Here is a 19,738-nt window from a genome sequence, read left to right as displayed (position 1 = left end):
ACTGAAACCAATAATAAAGAGTAGATCTGCCCTGAGATTAATAAAATCTTTCCAGCCTCTGTTTGGCCGATACAATATTCTTTGGTCTCTCCATGGCAGTGTGCAAAGCACTTATTTTCTTGCCCCACAACACTTAAGATTACAAAATTTCCAGCCCCAGAGATACTGTGCACAGATAAGTGTACACTTTAAAAGGTCATGGATCAGAGGCTCTTATAACATTTGTTATAGCAAACCCATGGCTGTATTCTAGAGTCTCTTGCTCAATAAGTGAGTAAGGGGAACAGATTGCAGCGACACATACAAAAGCAGTGAGTGCTTATGTATTTGCTTCAATAAATGTAAACTTATGCAATTTGATTTACTTTTTAGTAACAATACTTTAGGTGAAATGTATAGTTATGGTAAGACTAAAACTATGTGTATGAAAATAAACATATCTAGTTATACTTCATTTACAATGAAATGGCAAGTTTAAAAAAAATGGCATGTTACCATTTTGTCTATGTAAACTGGTGGCCAGTTAAGTGTACAATAGAATACATAAATCTAAAATGACAAGCACTGAAAGGATAAGGTAATGGTTTTATTTTGAGCAGCTCTAACAGAGGAGCCTATATTGTAATCCTGTAAACCAGTAAACAAATATGAAGATGGTGAAGGTACAGTAATGCAGAAGAGACTTTTACAGGGCAATATATACACATCTATAATGCACAACACACAGTACATAGTATAAAGGAGAACCTAGAACATACGGCAGTGCACCCTGGCTAGATAAGGTGCAAATGGATTACTGACGAAATGGCTGTAACATTAACCCCACTACAACTACAATTTCTGGAAGGGGTGTTGCCCAAACATTAAAAAAAATAAATGAAATGTTCAGCTGAGGACTGTGGGTTGTTTTCCGTAAAGTGCGTGGGGGTTCTGTTTGGGCATCTCATCTGGTCTGGTTTCAGTGCTTATTCCTTAGGACTCCGGATTGAACCGTTTTATAGATTCTTTGTGGTGCCTTTACACATTGCTCAGAGCATCAACTCCCGGTAAGACCTTTCCTATAAGGAGGGTTAAAGTGGGAAAAAAAAAAAAAAAAAAATGTATTACAAGGATATACTGACCATTTCTGGTCCATTAAAACATTTACATTTTGTAGGACTTGCCAAGGGTTTTACTTTTGGTAGAATATTGAAATACAGAGTATAAACACTTTTTAAAAAAAAAAAAAGCCACGTTGTGCTTGGTATTGACCATGCTCCTTGTACAGAAGTTCCTTGCACAGCTTCACCCCAGGGAAACATCTGTAAAAAATGAGTTACCTTCTAGCAGCTCTAGACTAGCTCCTCCTCCTGTACTGACATGGCTCACTTTGTCCTCAGTATCCCACTTAGCACAGCAGGTAGCAGTGTCTCCTCCACCTGTGGGGGAAGAAAATATGCAATACTGTTAAGGGTGCAGGACACGTCATATAAAACGGTCAGCTTCTATTAAAAAGCAAAATAAAAAAAAAATAAAGTTTCAGAAGGACCGATCTTTATTTTAAATATTAGATATTTTAAATGACCAGTAACAAAAAAAAAGAAAGTGTTTTAGATGTAATTAAATAGAATGTACTTTTAACCTGCACTGTTAAATTGCATGTTTGCTTCAGAAACACTACCATAGTTTATACAAATATGCTGCCGTATAACCATGGGTGCAGCCATTCCAGCAAAATAGGGCAAAAAGATGTCAAATAAACTAAACACAATAGGTTTAGTTTTTACACAGAAAGATTAAAGTGGCATTAGACCCCTGTTTATCTTTTAAAGGGGAGGTGGGTAGGAAGTAAATTTGGCATGACTGGGCCTAACACTCACTCATGAGACTGCCAAAACTCTCATCCACACCCTCGTCATATCTCGCTTAGACTACTGCAACTCACTGCTCTGTGGGCTTCCCCTATTCAAACTGACCCCACTCCAATCCATCAGAACAGTGCTGCCAGACTCATACACCTCTCCTCCCGCTCCACAAGTGCACCCATCCTCTGGAACGCTCTTCCCCATCCCATTAGGCACTGCCAGACTATCCAAGCCTTTAAACAGTCTCTTAAAACTCATCTTTTCACTCAAGCCTATAACCTAAACCCCCCCCAAACATTATTTTATTATTATTATTATTATATCAATTATTATTATTTTATCATTATTATTTTAATCATTATTCAACTAAAAAGCAAAACAGAAAAAAGCAACAGAAAGCTATAGAAAGTACAATTCTTAAATATTTACGTTAGCAGTGACACGCATCACAGAAAACAAACTGCATAGTTACCTAGTAGATAATATGGCTCGATGATTGTTACATAACTAAATGTGGGAAACTTACCAATTATTGTAATGCAACCTTTGCCAGTGACCTCTACCACTTTGTCCATTACAGCTTTGGTTCCTTTGGCAAAATTGTCCCACTCAAACACCCCAACTGGACCGTTCCATACAATCTGCTTGGCTCTGCCCACAGCTTCCACAAACAGCTTCATGCTCTCTGGACCACAGTCCAGTCCCTAGATTATAAAACAAATCACAACTTAGCACCAGCAGTTTTTAGCTGAATAAACAGAGAATTAGTGCCACCATTACATGTGTTGGTGGGCAGAATCATGGTTCCTGCTTATGGTGTAATTAGCATTCTGTTTAATGAGTAGTTTAACTGAATTGGCCAGTTTGATTGACCAAAGTTTGACATGTTGCTAAATGGGGCAACCTCATACAGTCTTCATAAAACTGTTTTGCACTTTGCAGGCTGCATCATGCATTGTGTAACTTGCCTCAGGCCTCTGCAGAGACCTGCAGCTCCCCTCACTAAAACAATGCTGACTGCATTAGTCAATGCTGTCCTGGAGAAGGGTGGTGCCATTCAGAGGCACAAGGTAGGGAGTGACAGAAGTGCAGCTCTTGAACCCCTGCAGTAAGTAAATGACTTTAGTTATCTTTGGGTTTATAACCAAATTCAGCTCATATAGCTATAAAATTGTGTTAATGTCCATCCCTGCAACTTTGAGATAATTGTTAAATGTCCTCAAATCCCAGCCTTGACATTTACCATCCATCCATCAGGAATTCCAGTAGAGACACTGGCGTGTCCTGTGCCAGCATTTTCATCAAACTTTTCAGCGGTAGTAAAGTCTACAGGAAGTGTAATTTTCACTCCATTCTTCTCAGCCTTGGCCATCAAGTCCTTAACAATCTTTGCTCCCTCTTCATCATATAGAGAGTTTCCAATCTATGAAAAACAAGGCAATATGGTAATATATTTATAATTACACATATACTGAATAATATGCCCCCTATTGCAAAATTGGAGTAAAACTCCAAAGCTGTACTTAGTGCCCGACATACGCTTGGCACACACAGCTATTTACCTTGCTCCTCTCTCAGCACCCTAACTTGCTGAATGACAGACACTTTTATCACTCTTACAACCCACCCATATATATGCAGTTAAAGCACTCCTTTTATTGCTTGGTTAAGCAAAAGTTGCTTTAAAGAAGCAAGATATAAATAAGGAGCATGATATAAAATAAAAAGGTAACATGGTTTGTACTTATATTCTGCACTTTGCCCCTTACTCATGAATAAATAATTGAGGGCATTGTTTTGAGGTTAGGTAGAACTTTTCCCTCTAGATTTGCCTTGATGACTTCTGTGCAACAACTTAACCCTCAGTGGTAATCAAAAGCCTTTGTGCCAGACATGCGTCACCATCTCTATGCGTCATACAGGATGCAGAACCAGGGCAAACTGAGCCAGTGCAATACTGGAACCATTTTTTTTCCTAGACTATTGCAGTTAAAGGACACCTATCCCCCTAAAATAGAGTTCGCACTCCAGTGTGGACTCTATTAGCCTGGTGGGGGTAGCAAATTTAGGGCAAGAGTAACCCTGCTTACCTGCAGCCTGAAACAAGATTCTCTCAAAAGCCTGCCAGCTTTACAATTAAAAATTTTAAACATACTTACTGACATATTGTTGAGAACCTTCAGGAATGTAAAGGCCATCCCTCCACCGATAATCATCTCATTCACTTTATCAAGCATATTATTGATTAGCTGGATTTTGTCTTTTACTTTAGCACTGAAGATAAAAAAAAAAAAAAAACAAAAAAAAACAAAATTATCAGAAAAAGCAGCAGCTGGGCCTTTTATTATCCTACCTGAGACACCAAGCCTAAATAGTATCAAAAGGATACTCCATATTCGTAGTAGGATTGTTGTTGAAATTGGTTTTTCTATTTTTCCTGCTAGGGCTATTCTCAAATCTACCACTAGGTGGGCAATGGGAGCACATTTAGCAATACAAATGATTTTTGAATTTGTTCTCCAATGCTGAAGTCTTCTTCAGCCTTCAGGTAAATTGCTTTTTGGAAGGGAACAGGGATCTGGAATGTCAGAAATTGCCTTTCACTGCATTTAATGTATTTTAGGGGCACTACATCTGCCTCTCACTATATAATGTATTTAGGATCTGAAGTCATGTGCAAGTGCATACTGTGTATATATCCTTTGCTGTACAAAACAATTAATGGCAATGGGGGTGTTTTCCACAGGGTATTTTAGCTGACAAACATGTCTAAAGCAACCCTAATGAGGTGTTTTGCCCGTTTAACCACTAAAATTCAGGATGGTACCAACACATGAAATTAGCCCAAAGCAGCATAAAACTTATCATTTCAGGCAGCGGATTGCTTCAGCAGAGATGACAGGGAGCTGCTATCTGGTAACTTGCCTACTGCGGTGCTGATTGGATGCTGGGGGGGGGGGGGGGGGGGGGGTGATATCACTCCAACTGGCAACGCAGCAGTAGAGAGACTAAAGGTTATCAGAGCACAAGTTGCATGGCTGTGGGAACCTTGGAAAGTAAGAAAATGGCAAGCTTCACATCAAATTGTAAAAATTAAAATATATATATATTATATATAAAAAAAATTTTTTTATAACTAATGCTCCATGATAGAAAACATTCCATGACAGGATTCATTTAAGGGTGAAGACACACAGAGCTAATTAGTAGCAGAATTTCCTCTACTAAAACACACGTAGAGACAATTATCAGTAAATGATCAGCATTGTCTATTTTTGCAGCCGTGACAAGTAGCTGCTTCTAGTAGCTCTACATGTCTTCACCCTAAAGGGCTCTGGCACACGGGGAGATTAGTCGCCCGCGACAAATCTCCCTGTTCACGGCCAACTAATCTCCCCGAAATGCCATCCCACCGGCGAAAGTTTCCTCTCAAGGTGACTTCCGCGATTTCAGCTGCCGCGTATTCTATCCCACCGGCGATTTACATTTTCGCAGGTGGGATGGCATTTCAGGGAGATTAGTCGCGGGCGACTAATGTCCCCGTGTGCCAGAGCCCTAAGGGGGCAGTTTGTCGCCGCAACTAATTGTACATGCGAAAATGACGTGATTGGTCACTGCAACACATTAACCTACAGCCACTAAGTCACAGCACTGATGGTATCGGTGGATAATCAATGCGTCGTCACCTTAAATGGGACAGGGAACTGCTGCCTGCAAACAGGCAGATATAATGGTCTCTTTAATCTGTTAAATAAGGAATGTTTGAGAAAAAAATATAAATATATTTCTAGAATTTTAGATTTCAGGGTTTCTGCATCTTGGTTTTTTTTTTTTTACATAAGCCCAGCTGAATGAGCTCATGTCAAAAAGAAGGTATATTTTCTTTAAAATGGATATCTATTTTAAGATATGCAAACCTATAATATGTTAACTGCACATTTTACAGTGCAGTTACTCAGTATAATCCGAGTTCAGTGTTCCTATTAAACTGATTCTTCTAAAAAGTATCAAGTTGAAAGTCAAGTTCTCCCTGGCATCAATTAAAAAAAAAAAAACTTCACACTACTAACAAACCCCACTGTATAATTAAACTGCAAGGATTAAAGAGAAGGGCACAAAGGTCATTTGGACAGACCAAAAAATCAGTTTTCAGTCTGTTGCAACTGAATAGCTACTCCAAACATCACTGCTGACTCAGTATAGAGGAAGATTATGGTGAGGAAAGATCAAAGTACGAAGAAAAAAAACAAAAAAAAACTCACCACTCTAGATTTTAAAACAGAACAATGATGAATGGGGGGAATTTGGATTTCTCTCTAATACTAAATATTTATTTTATACAATCACCTCTAGGGTGAAGTTGCACACAGGAGCAATAAAAGAATTGCATTAATAAGATACTCTTACCCTCCAAGGATGGCGAGAAATGGTCTCTCGGGGTTCTCCAAAGCCTTAGCAAAGTAATCAAGCTCCTTCTTCATTAAAAAGCCAGCAGCCCTCTGGGGCAGTTTTACACCAACCATTGAGCTAGGAAATAAGCAGAGTTGTTCATGGTGACAATACGGAGAAAAAGCCAAACTATTTTGGAACACTGGCACCTCACTCCTACGTTCCAAGTTAAACATTTCACTTCAAGCTATACTCCATGTGTATTACATATTCGTGCTAACAAGATATAGGACTACTGCAGTCAGTTAGAAGTTCTAGCTTTGGCTATTGTCTATATTAGCACTCCATGGAGTCTTCAAAGCATTATACGTGGATAAAATAAAGGGAAAACTAATGCACACAGGTTGTCTCATCTGTTTTAAGTCAGGTCTTGTTAGGGCCCCACCAGCCAAAAAAAAAAAAAAAATCCTATTTACCTGTGAGCTCTGTGTGCAGTTCCAAAAGCATCATTGATATAAACATCTCCAAGTTTAGAAAGAGATGCTCTAAATGCATCTACTTTGGCAGCATCTGCTTTAACCTGGAGTGGGAAAAAATGCAGAAATCTAAAGTCTCACACTGATTACCTTTCTGCAAATGCAAAAACACACAAGGGGTCATTTACATAATACCAGGACAGAAGAGTTAGAACACTAAGGCAAGTTCTAGTATGCACCTGTACCCTTGGGCAGTGCTGTCCAACTGGCAGTCTGCTGTGACTGCTTACCTTTCTGTAAGCTTTAAAAGGTATCAGTACTGAGATTAACTGCCCTCCTGCATGGTTCACACGTCAGATTTAGGCTGTAAACCCCTGTATTGTTTAAACGTGTAATACCTGTCCTGTTCACACCTTTTAATCCCTGCATTGTTCACACCTCAGACTCAGACTGTAGCAGTGAATTGTGTCACTGTATGTACTGCCTGCCTTATGCTGCCTGTGGGTATGGCATACACAGGCATGGGAGGGCAGACAGGGTATGGCACACAGGCAGGCAGAATATGACAGACACAGGCAGTACTCCGTCTGCCATATGCTGCCTGTGTGTGCCACACTCTGCCTGCCCTATGCTGCCTGTGGGAGGTGACCCTGGTAGGGTTTTTTTCTGGAAGTTTGTTAGCAATTGGGAAGTTATTATATGGTCCATAAGGTGTGTAATTATATGCTGGTTGCTGTGCTATCCACAGGGGAGGAGGAGGCGGCATATGGATTTAGGGGAAGGCCTTAATATGACATAATATATTCTCTCACATATGAATGAAGGGTGATATCCCTACAGGGAGCACCAACCATTTGGGTTTTTGCTGCGCTACCACCATTAATGTGGGTATGGTCTTAAAAGCTTTGGTGATAACATGGGTGTGGTTTAATGGGGGTGCAGTATAAAAAGGGAAGTGGTCAAAACTGGATTCAATTATCGGCCCTCCATCATGTACATTAGAAAAATTTCAGCCCTCGGTACCACAGAACTTGGACAGCACTGCCCAAGGGAAAGATATTGACTGCTGCTTATGACAGAGGGGCAGAGCACAGCGCCAGAAGGTGGACAATCCCTGTCCTTACTGCCTGACAGGGCCATGTTTCCTGCCTCTGTTTAACTTGCATGCCTGAAGGACACCCCCCACCCAACCCTCTTGGATAGAGCTCTGCATATACAAGTGTCTAGATTCTCATATCCTTGCCAGCACAGAAGAATTTTAAGAATTAGTCCTATGGCACAGGGGCAATTTGAGCACTGCTGCCATTTTACCAAAAACAGCAGCAGTTTATCCTGTTTGCCTGTCACGGTTCCAGTTATTAAATGGAAAATGCACTGAATAACAAATACTGGGGCCCATTTATTATTGGGGAAAATGTTTACCTAGGTGGTAAATCATAGCAACCAATCAGTGAGTGAATCAGTGATCTGGTTTTTTTTTTTAGCCAGCTGCATGAAAAAACAGTTGAAAGCAAAATTTTGATTGGCTGCTATGGGCTACTACTACTATCCATGCGCAAATGCTTGTTTGCATGTGATATTAGCTCAGGCCAATACACCACAATGACTGTCTGCATATAAAGTAAGCATTAATTTTCACTCCAAAATCGACTATGGCTAATAAGCCACTATGGCTAATGCCACATAGTTACATAGGGTTGAAAAAAGACCAGTGTCCATCAAGTTCAACCCATCCAAGTAAACCCAGCACACCTAACCCACACCTACCAATCTATACACTCACATACATAAACTATAAATACAACCACTAGTACTAACTGTAGATATTAGTATCACAATAGCCTTGGATATTCTGATTGATCAAGAACTCATCCAGGCCCCTCTTAAAGGCATTAACAGAATCTGCCATTACCACATCACTAGGAAGGGCATTCCATAACATCACTGCCCTCACCGTGAAAAACCACCTACGCTGCTTCAAATGGAAGCTCCTTTCCTCTAATCTAAAGGGGTGACCTCTGGTGCGTTGACCGTTTTTATGGGAAAAAAAGAACATCCCCCATCTGCCTATAATCCCCTCTAATGTACTTGTACAGAGTAATCATGTCCCCTCCCAAGCGCCTCTTTTCCAGAGAAAACAACCCCAACATGGCACAGATTCTTGGTCTGCAGAAAAATTCCGATGTGCACAAAGAATTGTGTGAAAACAATTTTATACTGTACACATACTTTTAAAAAGGGCACACAAAAAAAAAAAAAAAAAAATTTGCGCACACAGCCAAGAAAATATTAGAGACAGACATTGCCTGTGCCTGCACCAGCACGGGAGCAGATGTTGCGCAAAATGCTTACTTGTGTAAGCATTTTCCGCACCCTCATGAAGCTATGTGTGCATACAGCAGATTGGATTTTTCTCCACCAACATAAATGGGTGTGGATTGGCTTTTTTTCCCACTTGCAATCGCTGTATGCACACCTAGGCGATTCCACCATTAAAATACTTCCACATTTTTACAATGTCAAGTGAGATATCAGCTCACAATGTACTGGTACTTTGCATCAAACTGTACAGACATTAATTCTGCCTATGACAATGCACTGCAGTTTTAATCTTTCAATACCTGTAACTTAGCTTTGGCACACTATTTAGAGGTAAATACCAATAAGATCCTCTTGCATACTGTATCCACAGCATTCTTTGAATTCTGAATGTTAAATTCAGTATTTAAAATAAATTATATGCGATATAGATATATATAGATATATATATATATATATATATATATATATATATATAATTATTATTATTATTATATATTAGTCTCAGCTTGAATTGGACCCTTAAAGACAGGTGTCTTCCTTGTGAACAGAGAAGCCAGTCTATGAAACCATATCCTGCAGAAAGTATTACAGGGTCTTTGCAATGCAGACCAGGGAGCTAAACTACTTTTCCTTTGATACAGGAATGCCTGGGTGTAGTAGACAGTAAAATGTCAAGTAAAGGTCAGCATTTATCAGCCTGTGAATGTACTACTACTAACTACAAGGACAGCATGTTAAACTGGGTCATGGGTTGCTAAAAAGAGAAACAGCCTCAAGACTCTTAACCTCTTCACCTTCAGGAAAATATCAGAGGTCATACAAACTGTAGACCGTATCAAATGCAAGCCTCAGCATGGTTCAAATTTAGAAGCAAGTTGTTACATGTACTTTCAGCCCCCTGCTCATATCATCCCCTAAAACTTATTTCTTAAACCTGGAGCCAGAGATTATGCTGAAATACTGCCCTAAGCAAGCTTAAACAGTGATTTTATGTTAAAGCACACGAAGGGCTGTGGCACACGGGGAGACTAGACGCCCGCGACAAATCTCCCCGAAATACCATCCCACCGCCGATTATGTAAATCGCTGGTGGGATGGTATAAGCGGCACTGCGATTTCCCCGAAATCGCGGAAGTTGCCTTGAAAGGAATCTTCTGCGATTTTGGGGAAATCGCAGTGCCGCGTATGCCATCCCACCGGCGATTTACATACTCGCTGGTGGGATGGTATTTCAGGGAGATTAGTCGCCCGCGACAAGGGAGATTTGTCGCGGGCAACTAGTCTCCCTGTGTGCTACAGCTCTTAGAGGTGTAGTTTAACATCTGTGAACAGGGCTTTAGAACCTATCCCACATACTACAATTCAGAACATTGCATTTGAAAAATTGCAAACCTTGTTCCCAGCAGCATCTTTACCCTTCCCTTCTTCCTCCACATGGAACCGTAGGTTCTCCAGGAGCAAGACTGTTCTAGGGGCTGGGTCAGCACATGCAGCTTCCACCTCTGGACCCACACAGTCCTTCAAGAAGACAATCTCTCTACAAGTTTAAAAAAAAAAAAAAAAAAAAAAAAAAAACTTTGAGAGACAATGCGATAAAAGCAATCCTGTCCCTAAATGGACAGAACTTTATACTGACAACTAGGTTTTAACAGTTCACAGCTATTCGTACACTAAAAAAACAGTTAAACTTCATCTACTAAATTTTATAGCAAGAATTTCTGTGCATATATAAATTTCTTTTAGTTGCCACAGTTCCATTGGAAGGCATAGTAGGAAAAAGTTTGAAGCAACATTTTACTACAACCATATGCCCTTTTCAGACAAACTAGGAGGTTTGTTCACCCTACCTCTTCATCAGAGCTTTGAGTTCCTCAGCCACTGGTGCCAGAGAGTACTTGTCAGGCATAGGGACACCATCTGGTCTGCCCAAGTGGCTCATAAGAACCACAGATTTAGCACCATGGTCTAAGCAGTGCTGGATGCTGGGAACAGCAGCCTTAATCCTGGAACACAAAAAAAAGTTACTAAATCAAAGGTTTTATATCCAGTTAACATAAAAGGTTTAAGAAGTTGACACCTTTATCAAAGCGGATACCAGTCATTTTGTTAGCACTATGGATGGTGGTACTCAGCAACAACACAGAATACCATCTCCCCTTCACATCCTTACTCCAATTTAAATAGCATGTGGACAATTATTTTTCATGGTTTTAAAATGAACTTTTTAACAAAACTGGTAAAGCATAAAACAGTTTTAAAAAGTTAATATTTCTGGCTAACAGTCTTGAGGGAAATTATGCTTGGAATGTGAACCACCCTTATAAAATTATGTAAGATAGGTTCAGCAATGATCAGACATGTCAGGTTTTACCGGGGGATAGTTGGACGGATTAGGAGCAGATCCCAAAAAATTATGCATAACTTACCTCTGGTTGTTTGTAATCTGGTTATTTTTCATTGGGACATTGAAGTCAACCCTAGAGAAGAATGTAATCATATGAAAATGTATACATTTTCCAGCAAATCTCTGTTCATCTGCATCCCCTCACTACTAACCAACCCCCCCCCCCCAAGAAAAAAAAATAGACAGATTCTGATAAAATATGGTTGCTAATACATTTAGCCAATGGCAGTACCAGCGTATATCTACAATCAACCAGACAGTGGCTGCTGAAGCAGAACGAACCTCTACTGGTCACTTTGGCTACTAGTTAGGTGCCTGCAACCAACATTACCATTTTTTGATTCAGTCCCTTAAGTGTTTTAATGTCAATAGCTATATTAAAATTACTAAAATTAAATAGTGTTTAAATTACTAAAATGTTACAGGACATTTTGGAAAAGATTATAACATACAATACTGATTAGTGGCAAAGCCAAGGCCTCTTGCTCATCTTGACTTGAATATTAAATAGTTTACATGTCCCATGAAGTCACCTTTATAGTCACTTCCACCTGGCTTACATTTAATTAATAAGCATTTCATAAGCGGAGTTAAATTATATTGAAATTTTTCCACAAGGCAGAACAGCTAAAACAAACAGTTCTATTGTGCTTTGCACAACTGAATACGCTAGTTTGTGTTTTCAGTACATCTCAGATCTGGCACTGCAGCATACATGCTCAGAAATTGCATTCCGAGTAAAGAGTTTAAAGAGGGACTGTAACCACAAAAAGTCCAATTTGAAAAAAAAAAAAAAAAAAAAAAAAAAAAATCAATAATTTTATGGAAGAGGATAGGCAGCATGTACCATCCCAGCTGTTCCCGAGCAGATACTAGCAGGGCCTCCTGTCATTCAAAATGCTCTATTTATGCTTACAAGGGTGCCATTTAGAATCAGTCCATGCCCTTCTCGACACAACCTTGCATTGGGTCACTGGCACAGAATATAATTACACTTCAAAAGGTTAGGCGAGGATGAATCGCACACTCTAAGGTGGTCAAACTTGCATACTGTCCAAAGCAAATAAAGGCAGAAAGAAATTGAATAAACACATGGCTGTAGATCTAGTGTAGTACAGCACAGCACAGGTATTAGATGCACAGTCAACTCAATATATAAAATGATGCACATGTATTGTACGACAAAGCCATGAGTCATTTCCACGTGTCTAGCCAAAATAAAATACAGTCTCTGTTTCATCCTTAGGCCTAAAGTTTTTTTTTTCCTTTTAAATTCTACGTAACAAATGTAAAAATGTTCAGTCATATCACAGCAGGCCTGGACTGGCAATCTGGATTCTGGCAAATGCCAGACGGGCTGCTGCCATAGACAGTCACTATTTATTAGGCTGGTAGGGGGTTGTTTGGGCCTCTGTTTATTAAATGGGAGGATCTATTTTGACTGCCAGTCCAGACTGGTCTCACAGAATATGAGTTTTACTCATCTAGCTACACCTTTGTGTGGCTATCCAGACAACATATGCGGTTGTATAGTAGAGAGACAGGGTGTGACTAGCCTGCCAGCTAGTCTGTACTAGAGTATGTCATGGGGGCCCAAGTCAAGAATTATTTCCATCAGCATTTTCTTTCATTAGGTCTATATAACACCTATTACATTTAACACTGTCTAAATCTGAGTGGGCTCTGAAGGTCAGTTTTTCTGGTGGGCAGGTAAGACACTGAAGAGGTGTTTCAGTACCGTATGACAGGCCCATCATTGATTACTTGTACAGAGGCATTCGCATCACCTATGACCTTCGTGCCCTTGACAACAGAAAATACGCTGCCAAGAGGAGATGCTGGGTGTGGCAGAAGCCTATGTATAGACTCTCTATGCCTGCTGTTACATACGATTCATTTTAGGAGCAAATCTAGGCATCATTTCAAGGATTCCCTCTGCTTTACAAGCAATAATATAAGTCTCTTGGTTATATGCAGTGAGGGATGCCCTTCATACCTACATAAAAGCTAGCAGACAGTAAGATCATTTATTAACCATACAGTTAATGGAGCACAAGGCAAAGGCCCTTGACTGATAAGCAAATGCAATATATGCTTTCTAAAGCTTTAGGGTTCTCAAAGGTTTGCTTTGGAGCCCAGAACATTACCCAACCATTACACAGCATTCTGCTCTTGCACAAGGAGGAAGGAGAAGTGTGTGGGCTCCCCAAGCAATAAGCATACAGCAGGCTTACACATTTAATATGGTCTAAAATGTGGTCAACTTCTCACATAATTTACAATTGGATAAAGGTTTCATAAAGGTCAGAAGTTTGTATATTAAAGGTGGATCAGTTTACACTATAAATGGAAGGTTGTAGCCATGACCCAGGAAGATGAAGCCTTGCTCCAGGGGGATACAGGCCTCAATGCTGCAGAAAATGGCACTGGGGCAGGAACCCCGAAGCCCGGCACTGGGGCAGGAACCCCGAAGCCCGGCACTGGGGCAGGAACCCCGAAGCCCGGCACTGGGGCAGGAATACCGAAGCCAGTCGAGTTATTACTCCCTTCTGCTCGCTGTGCCCAGTGCCAGTCACACAGCTAATCTCTGCATTAAGCCTCCCTTACAGCCCGAGTAACCTGTCCGGCTCATCAGCCTATTAGGTACACAAATGACTATCCTGGATTTAAAAACCCTCAGATTAACTCTAGCGGCGAGGGACACCGGCCACTTTTCACGGACAACCAAGATGGTTCCTCCACATCAACCGTGCTACCAGCCCATCACCTGTCACTACAATCGTATTGCAGAGAGATGCTTTTCATCAAGTCACACAAATGTAAAATAACAACTCTACTACTTAATACCCATCGCCCCTATACCCGAGGGGATAGTGAGAGTTATAGTTTAACAAACGTGACCCCGCCAAAGTAAAGTTTTCACTCTTACCTCATGACTACCCGCTTCCCTTTCACATCAACCTTATCCAGGGTTAGCTTGTTGGACAGAGACATGATTGCTACTATTCCTTTACCCTCCCAAATGCAATAAACGTGCGGCAGCGCAGGTCACCTTATCTTTGCACAGAGCCCGCCCCGCCCACAACTCGAAGCCATCCATTTGATGCGTCCGCAGGTACCACGGCAAAAAGACTTTTACTATTGGCAGATACGGCTGTCTGTAATGACAGTAGGAAGCTCCGCCCTGAATAGAGTGGGCGACGCGAAAAGAAACTGGCAAAAGCTCAGAGCACGTCTGGCACGTCGGGGATCGGATGGAAGCTTTAGTGCACGAATAGAATTGTTGAAAACGAAATGTTTGACACACTGATAGGTTGTGTAATGGGAAAACGACTAAAGAGAACTTATGAATTGTTGTTGAAATGAATCACAAATGCTGAGCCGTTCTTTTCCCTTGACAGTGTGCTTGGTTCTATGTCATTTCCTGGCAGCTGCTGTAAAATGGACCCCTGCGTCAGATCGCTGCAGAAAACCCAATATAAAGATCTGCTCACATTGGAAGCAAAATTACTGTTGTTATGTGAGGCTTTGACTTTGTTGCTAGTTAATTACCTATTTTTCTTTTCAGGCCCTCTCCTATTCATCTTTTAGCCATTCATTCAAACCACTGCCTGGTTTCTTGGAAAATTTGACCATAGCAACCAGATAGATTCTTTAATGCCAAGCTAAATAAAAAAAACACGTGCCATGCAATAAAGTCAATTGGCAACTACTCACAAAATCAATCTAAAGTATACTAAAGTTAAATGAGAAGCAAAGTTACAATCACCAAGGGGGGGGGAATTGTTAGGCACCCCGAGTGATTGTAATTGCTTACCTGAAACCCCGGCAGGTGAGAAAACTGCACCAGCATTGGTGTACGTGAGCGAGCAGTCCTCTTCCTCCTTTGGTCTTCGAGCATGCACAGTAAAGTGACCAAAAAAAGCTGCATGCCCATGCACGGGTCCTGGGATTGCTGCAAAAGGAGAAGGAAGAGGATCACTCACCTGCATTAACCTCAGGCAGTCTCAGTGCAGTTTTTTCCTAACAGGAGCACCGGCCAGGGATTTCAGGAAGGCAGTTATAATCACTAGGGGTTGCCTAACAGTTGCCACCTGGATTCAAACTCGTACTTTGATGAATCTGCCCCAATGGGCAATTATTGTATCTAATCCGAATTTTACCCATTTCGGGATTCAAACTCATACTTTAATTAATGTGTCCAATTGTGTCAGTGTGTAGTACAGGTTAACTTATGTGCATGCACTACATTGGAAGAATAGAAAGAGAAATACCATGCTTAATGTGGAAGGTAAAATGGAATTCTATAAAGCTCTAAATGAAACTATAGACTGCTATTTTTTGAAAATGTGGTAAGAAAAACAATATTTGTTCTGGACCCTTGTTTTTTCTCATTACTTTGGGGATATAGGAAGACTGAGATAGCTTCCATCCCTTCCTCCTATACCCCAGCACTGTGCTCAGAGGAGTTACATTTCTTTATTGTCCTTTTACAAAAGGAATGGGTCGGATTAAAAAGATCTGTTACATAGCTGAGTTTCTTTTGTCCAAGGCAACTTGGAGTCTCTCAGGAGGTGTAAAGAAAATATGCCTTTATCCACATTATATCCAGATATGTGATTATCCCCACCAATCAGTTAGGGCCCTTAAACATGGGTGTTTCTTTTATGTGTTTAGAAATTTAGAGTGAGCACATAAAATTGTGTTGTGGTAATGCATATCTTGTGTTAATATGAGTTTTTGTAAACATACCTAGATGCATTGTTGTCAGTTTTAAATGGAAACCTCTATTCTATTGGCTTCTGACTTTGGGACAAGCACAAGTAAATGCAGCATGTAGCATAAAAAATATGTGATGAATTGCAAATGTCATTAAAAGCACCACTGAACACTCATGAGTACAACCAGGCAGAATTTAATGGATCTGATACGTTTAGGTGTACTCAAACCCGTGACTCAAATATGTATCAAATACACCCATGTGTAACAGCCCTGAGAGGAAGAGACAGGTGATAGCTCACTTTAGCCATACATAGCCTGACAGTAGATAAGTGATATTCTTGGGCAGTGCCCACACAAGGGTGCCATACTGACATCACTTTCTGACTTCTGACATTTCTAACATCCTTTCTGACTTTGAAACCTGGCTCACATTCTTTCTGTTTTCTGACTGCACCACTCTCCTACTGGGTGATTTTAATTGCCACATTAATGACCCCAATGTATCCTGGGCCTCTTGTCTAATCTCTATAACTACCTCACATGGCCTTTTACAGTGGACCTCTGGCAGCACTCATAAAGATGGCCACTGCCTTGGGCAGATTTATCAAAATATGAGTTTAGAGCTTAATACAAAAAAAAAACTCTCCCACATTCTATTAATTCATATAAGATTTTTAGAAGAGTATTTATCAATGAATGAAAGTTAGAACTCAACATTTGCTAAATATGCTTTTAAAAATCCTATAGGAATGAATAGAATGTGAGTGAGTTTTTATGTATTAAGCTCACATTTTCAAAAAATCCGCCACTTAGTGTTCATAAAACACTGCACCCCAATATCCCCAGTCCCACTCTTATTATATAATCTCATTCTCACTCTCTCATGATTTAATCCCAGTTCATACCACTAAAAGAGTAATACAAGTAAAGCCCCCCCCCCCCCGCTATACTGCTATCCCACAGTCGAAGTTTCACTCTCCTTGAACTCTTGCTCTTCTGACCCACCTATACTCAAGAAGCCTGATCTGATCCAACTTCCCCTGATAACTACAGGCCTATTTCACTTCTGCCTTTACCTCCAAGCTCCTTGAATGGTTTGTCTCCAACCATTTGCTGATCTTTCTGCATACCAAGCATCTTCTTGACCCCTGTCAGCTGGGTGTCCGCAGAGGTCACTCTACTTAAAATGGCTCAAACAAAGGTCATCAATGATATCCAGTCTCCCAAGGCATGTGTTAGACCCATCCTTCACCTTCTCAGCCATATTACATCGCTCACCAGAACTTCTTTTTGAACTTCTTGCTTTTTTGTTTCTATATTGCAAAACCAGTAATGATCCCCATGTGCTTTTAGTCTATAACTTCAATGCATCTGATTTCTTTGTCTCAGTGAAGTCAGGGGAAGACAGTATAAAAATATGTAAATGTGGCACTTAAGCTGCCAATTTGGGACTTTTAGACTGATTCGGCAGGTTATCTGCCAGTATATGGGACCCTCCAATGGGTCTCTATGACCAGTATCTGACCGAAAATCAGGAAGATGTTGATTGGGCAGGCTTGATTTTTAGATTGAGGACTACATAGGCTTATTGATGCGGCCTTGCTTTGATTGCTCTTACTTCCATTGTTGTAATTTGATAGTTTGGCGTATTTGCCCAATATTGGCCACCTATCTGGAAAAAATCTTATAGTGTATGGCCACCTTAAAGGAAAAGTAACGCTAAAAATTTTTAACTAAAAAATCTATTCTACCCTCCCCCAGTAATTGCCCTATCCTGAAAACTATTTGTTATTTATAATGCTTTAGAAGAAAATACCTGTAAAAAACTTTTTAAGTTTCAGGGGATATGGCCATGCAGGAGAAAGTATCGGGTGAAGTTTAACTATGCGGTGATCGATTGATCAAGTCTAGCCTGACTCCTTCCTATACCGAAGGAAGGCTAGACTCGATCAGTCGATCGCCGCATAGTGACCGCTTCCCCTGAAACTTTCCCTGCGTCGCCATATCGCCTTTGTTGAAATGACTGGAAGCCAAGTTTTTTACAGGTATTTTCTTCTAAAGCATTATAAATAACAAATAGTTTTCAGGATAGGGCAATTATTGGGGGAGGGTAGAATAGATTTTTTAGTTAAAAATTTTTAGCGTTACTTTTCCTTTAAGTTTCCTTTACCTTGAGAAACAGCCATGAAGCTTCCTGCACATACAATTTTTAGTCCAAAACCTTGTTCTGTTGTGATTACTAGAGTCATTGTGCGGAGTAAAATCAGGGCTAAAAAATGCCCATTCCTGTCTGCAGATGGTTGGCATTCACATGAATGGGAAACTCTGTGGTGGGGGAATTTGCGGTGAGTTGAAAACGCTGTACCATGTGCCAAATACTACCAGCTTTATTCATTTAACTCTGCTGGAAAGCCCAGTCCCCCTATGCAAGCATATGCACCATTTATGTTTGATGATCCCTGGAATACCTTCCAACACCACCAGAGGATACTAAGTCAGAAAGCTGATTATTCAAGATGCCCATCACTTGGCACTGCCTTTATAAGTGACCCCTGAAAATGTATATTTCAGTTACGTCAAAAATTGATGATTTGTTGAAAATGATTTGTTTTTACATTTGTATCTGTTGATTTAGAACTTACAAATAAACTATTTCTTGCCTTTTATCATTTTTCAGATTTAATGGCTGCACTATGGCTACACAGCAACTCATATATATAAACTATATAGTGTTTCTTAATTTTTGTTGGTGTTACTGTTGCCTTTAAAACATTTCCCTTTCCCAGGTAGTGTGTGTTTTGCAGAAGTGATCCTTGGTGAGTATTCAAGGGTATTATATATGGAATCAGTCCTGAGATATCATGAACACAAGTCGGTGGGAAATTTTGTACCTTGACCTTTATGTTACTTACCAGTGTGTTTCAAGAGCTTTATACAGTTATAAGCTGCCACATTAGTTATATTTTACAATTTCTAGGGACCGGAAAACATGTTAGTATAATTCAGTATATCACAGGAAGTTTTAAATATGGCACATGTACTGGGCCCCAGAAGAAAAAGTTGTTTTCTGTACATTTATTGACTACAGAATCACATAAAAAAAATTTGCCTATACAGTTGATCAGTAGCAGGTCATAATGTGGCAGGTTCTTGTCAAAATTACAGCTACTTAATATATCTAACACACTTGATTTTTTTCGCATCGTTTTTGAACACTCAAATAAACCCCAAATATGTTGATGAAACAACGATAATCAAAAAGAAGTTAAGGCAGTTTCTGTCTATTATGCAGGATACATATTTATATATGAGAAGGCTATACAAACAAAAAGAGAAACAGTTCTGCAGATACAGCAGGTAGAGTTACCAGTCATCTTTGGGAGAACATGCATAGACAGTATTTAGATCAATAATCGACATGCTATACATGCAATGGGGGGTATATTTATATTATTGAACAACCTGCTGGTAAATAGATTATAAATCCAGGCCAGGAAAGCTCCATATTTTTTTTTAATACTTTTTTTTTTTTAATACTTTTGCTGAAAGCAGGGTTGCTATTTGTCCTGTCAGGGACTTCT

The 19,738-nt window shown here is 40.1% G+C and overlaps 1 protein-coding gene across 3 annotated transcripts; it reads right to left on the bottom strand.

The window, feature by feature from the left end:
• Nucleotides 1-565: 565 nt before the first annotated feature.
• pgk1 (phosphoglycerate kinase 1) lies at nt 566-15,453 on the bottom strand. Of its 3 annotated transcripts, none has more exons than XM_012968421.2 (11): nt 15,422-15,453; nt 11,458-11,508; nt 10,879-11,034; nt 10,424-10,568; nt 6,710-6,813; nt 6,252-6,371; nt 4,004-4,118; nt 3,088-3,267; nt 2,371-2,548; nt 1,320-1,418; nt 566-1,058 (listed from the first exon to the last, which is right to left on the bottom strand). In XM_012968421.2, the coding sequence occupies exons 2-11, from the start codon at nt 11,487-11,489 to the stop codon at nt 1,018-1,020; spliced, it is 1,170 nt and encodes a 389-aa protein (XP_012823875.2). In that variant the 5' UTR covers nt 11,490-11,508; nt 15,422-15,453; the 3' UTR covers nt 566-1,017.
• Nucleotides 15,454-19,738: the final 4,285 nt, after the last annotated feature.

The sequence above is a fragment of the Xenopus tropicalis genome, chromosome 8, assembly GCF_000004195.4.
Source record: "Xenopus tropicalis strain Nigerian chromosome 8, UCB_Xtro_10.0, whole genome shotgun sequence".
Classification (NCBI taxonomy): Eukaryota; Metazoa; Chordata; class Amphibia; order Anura; family Pipidae; genus Xenopus; species Xenopus tropicalis.
The sequence above is the reverse complement of the archived record's forward strand: the minus strand, read 5'-3'. Positions and strand labels throughout refer to the sequence as shown.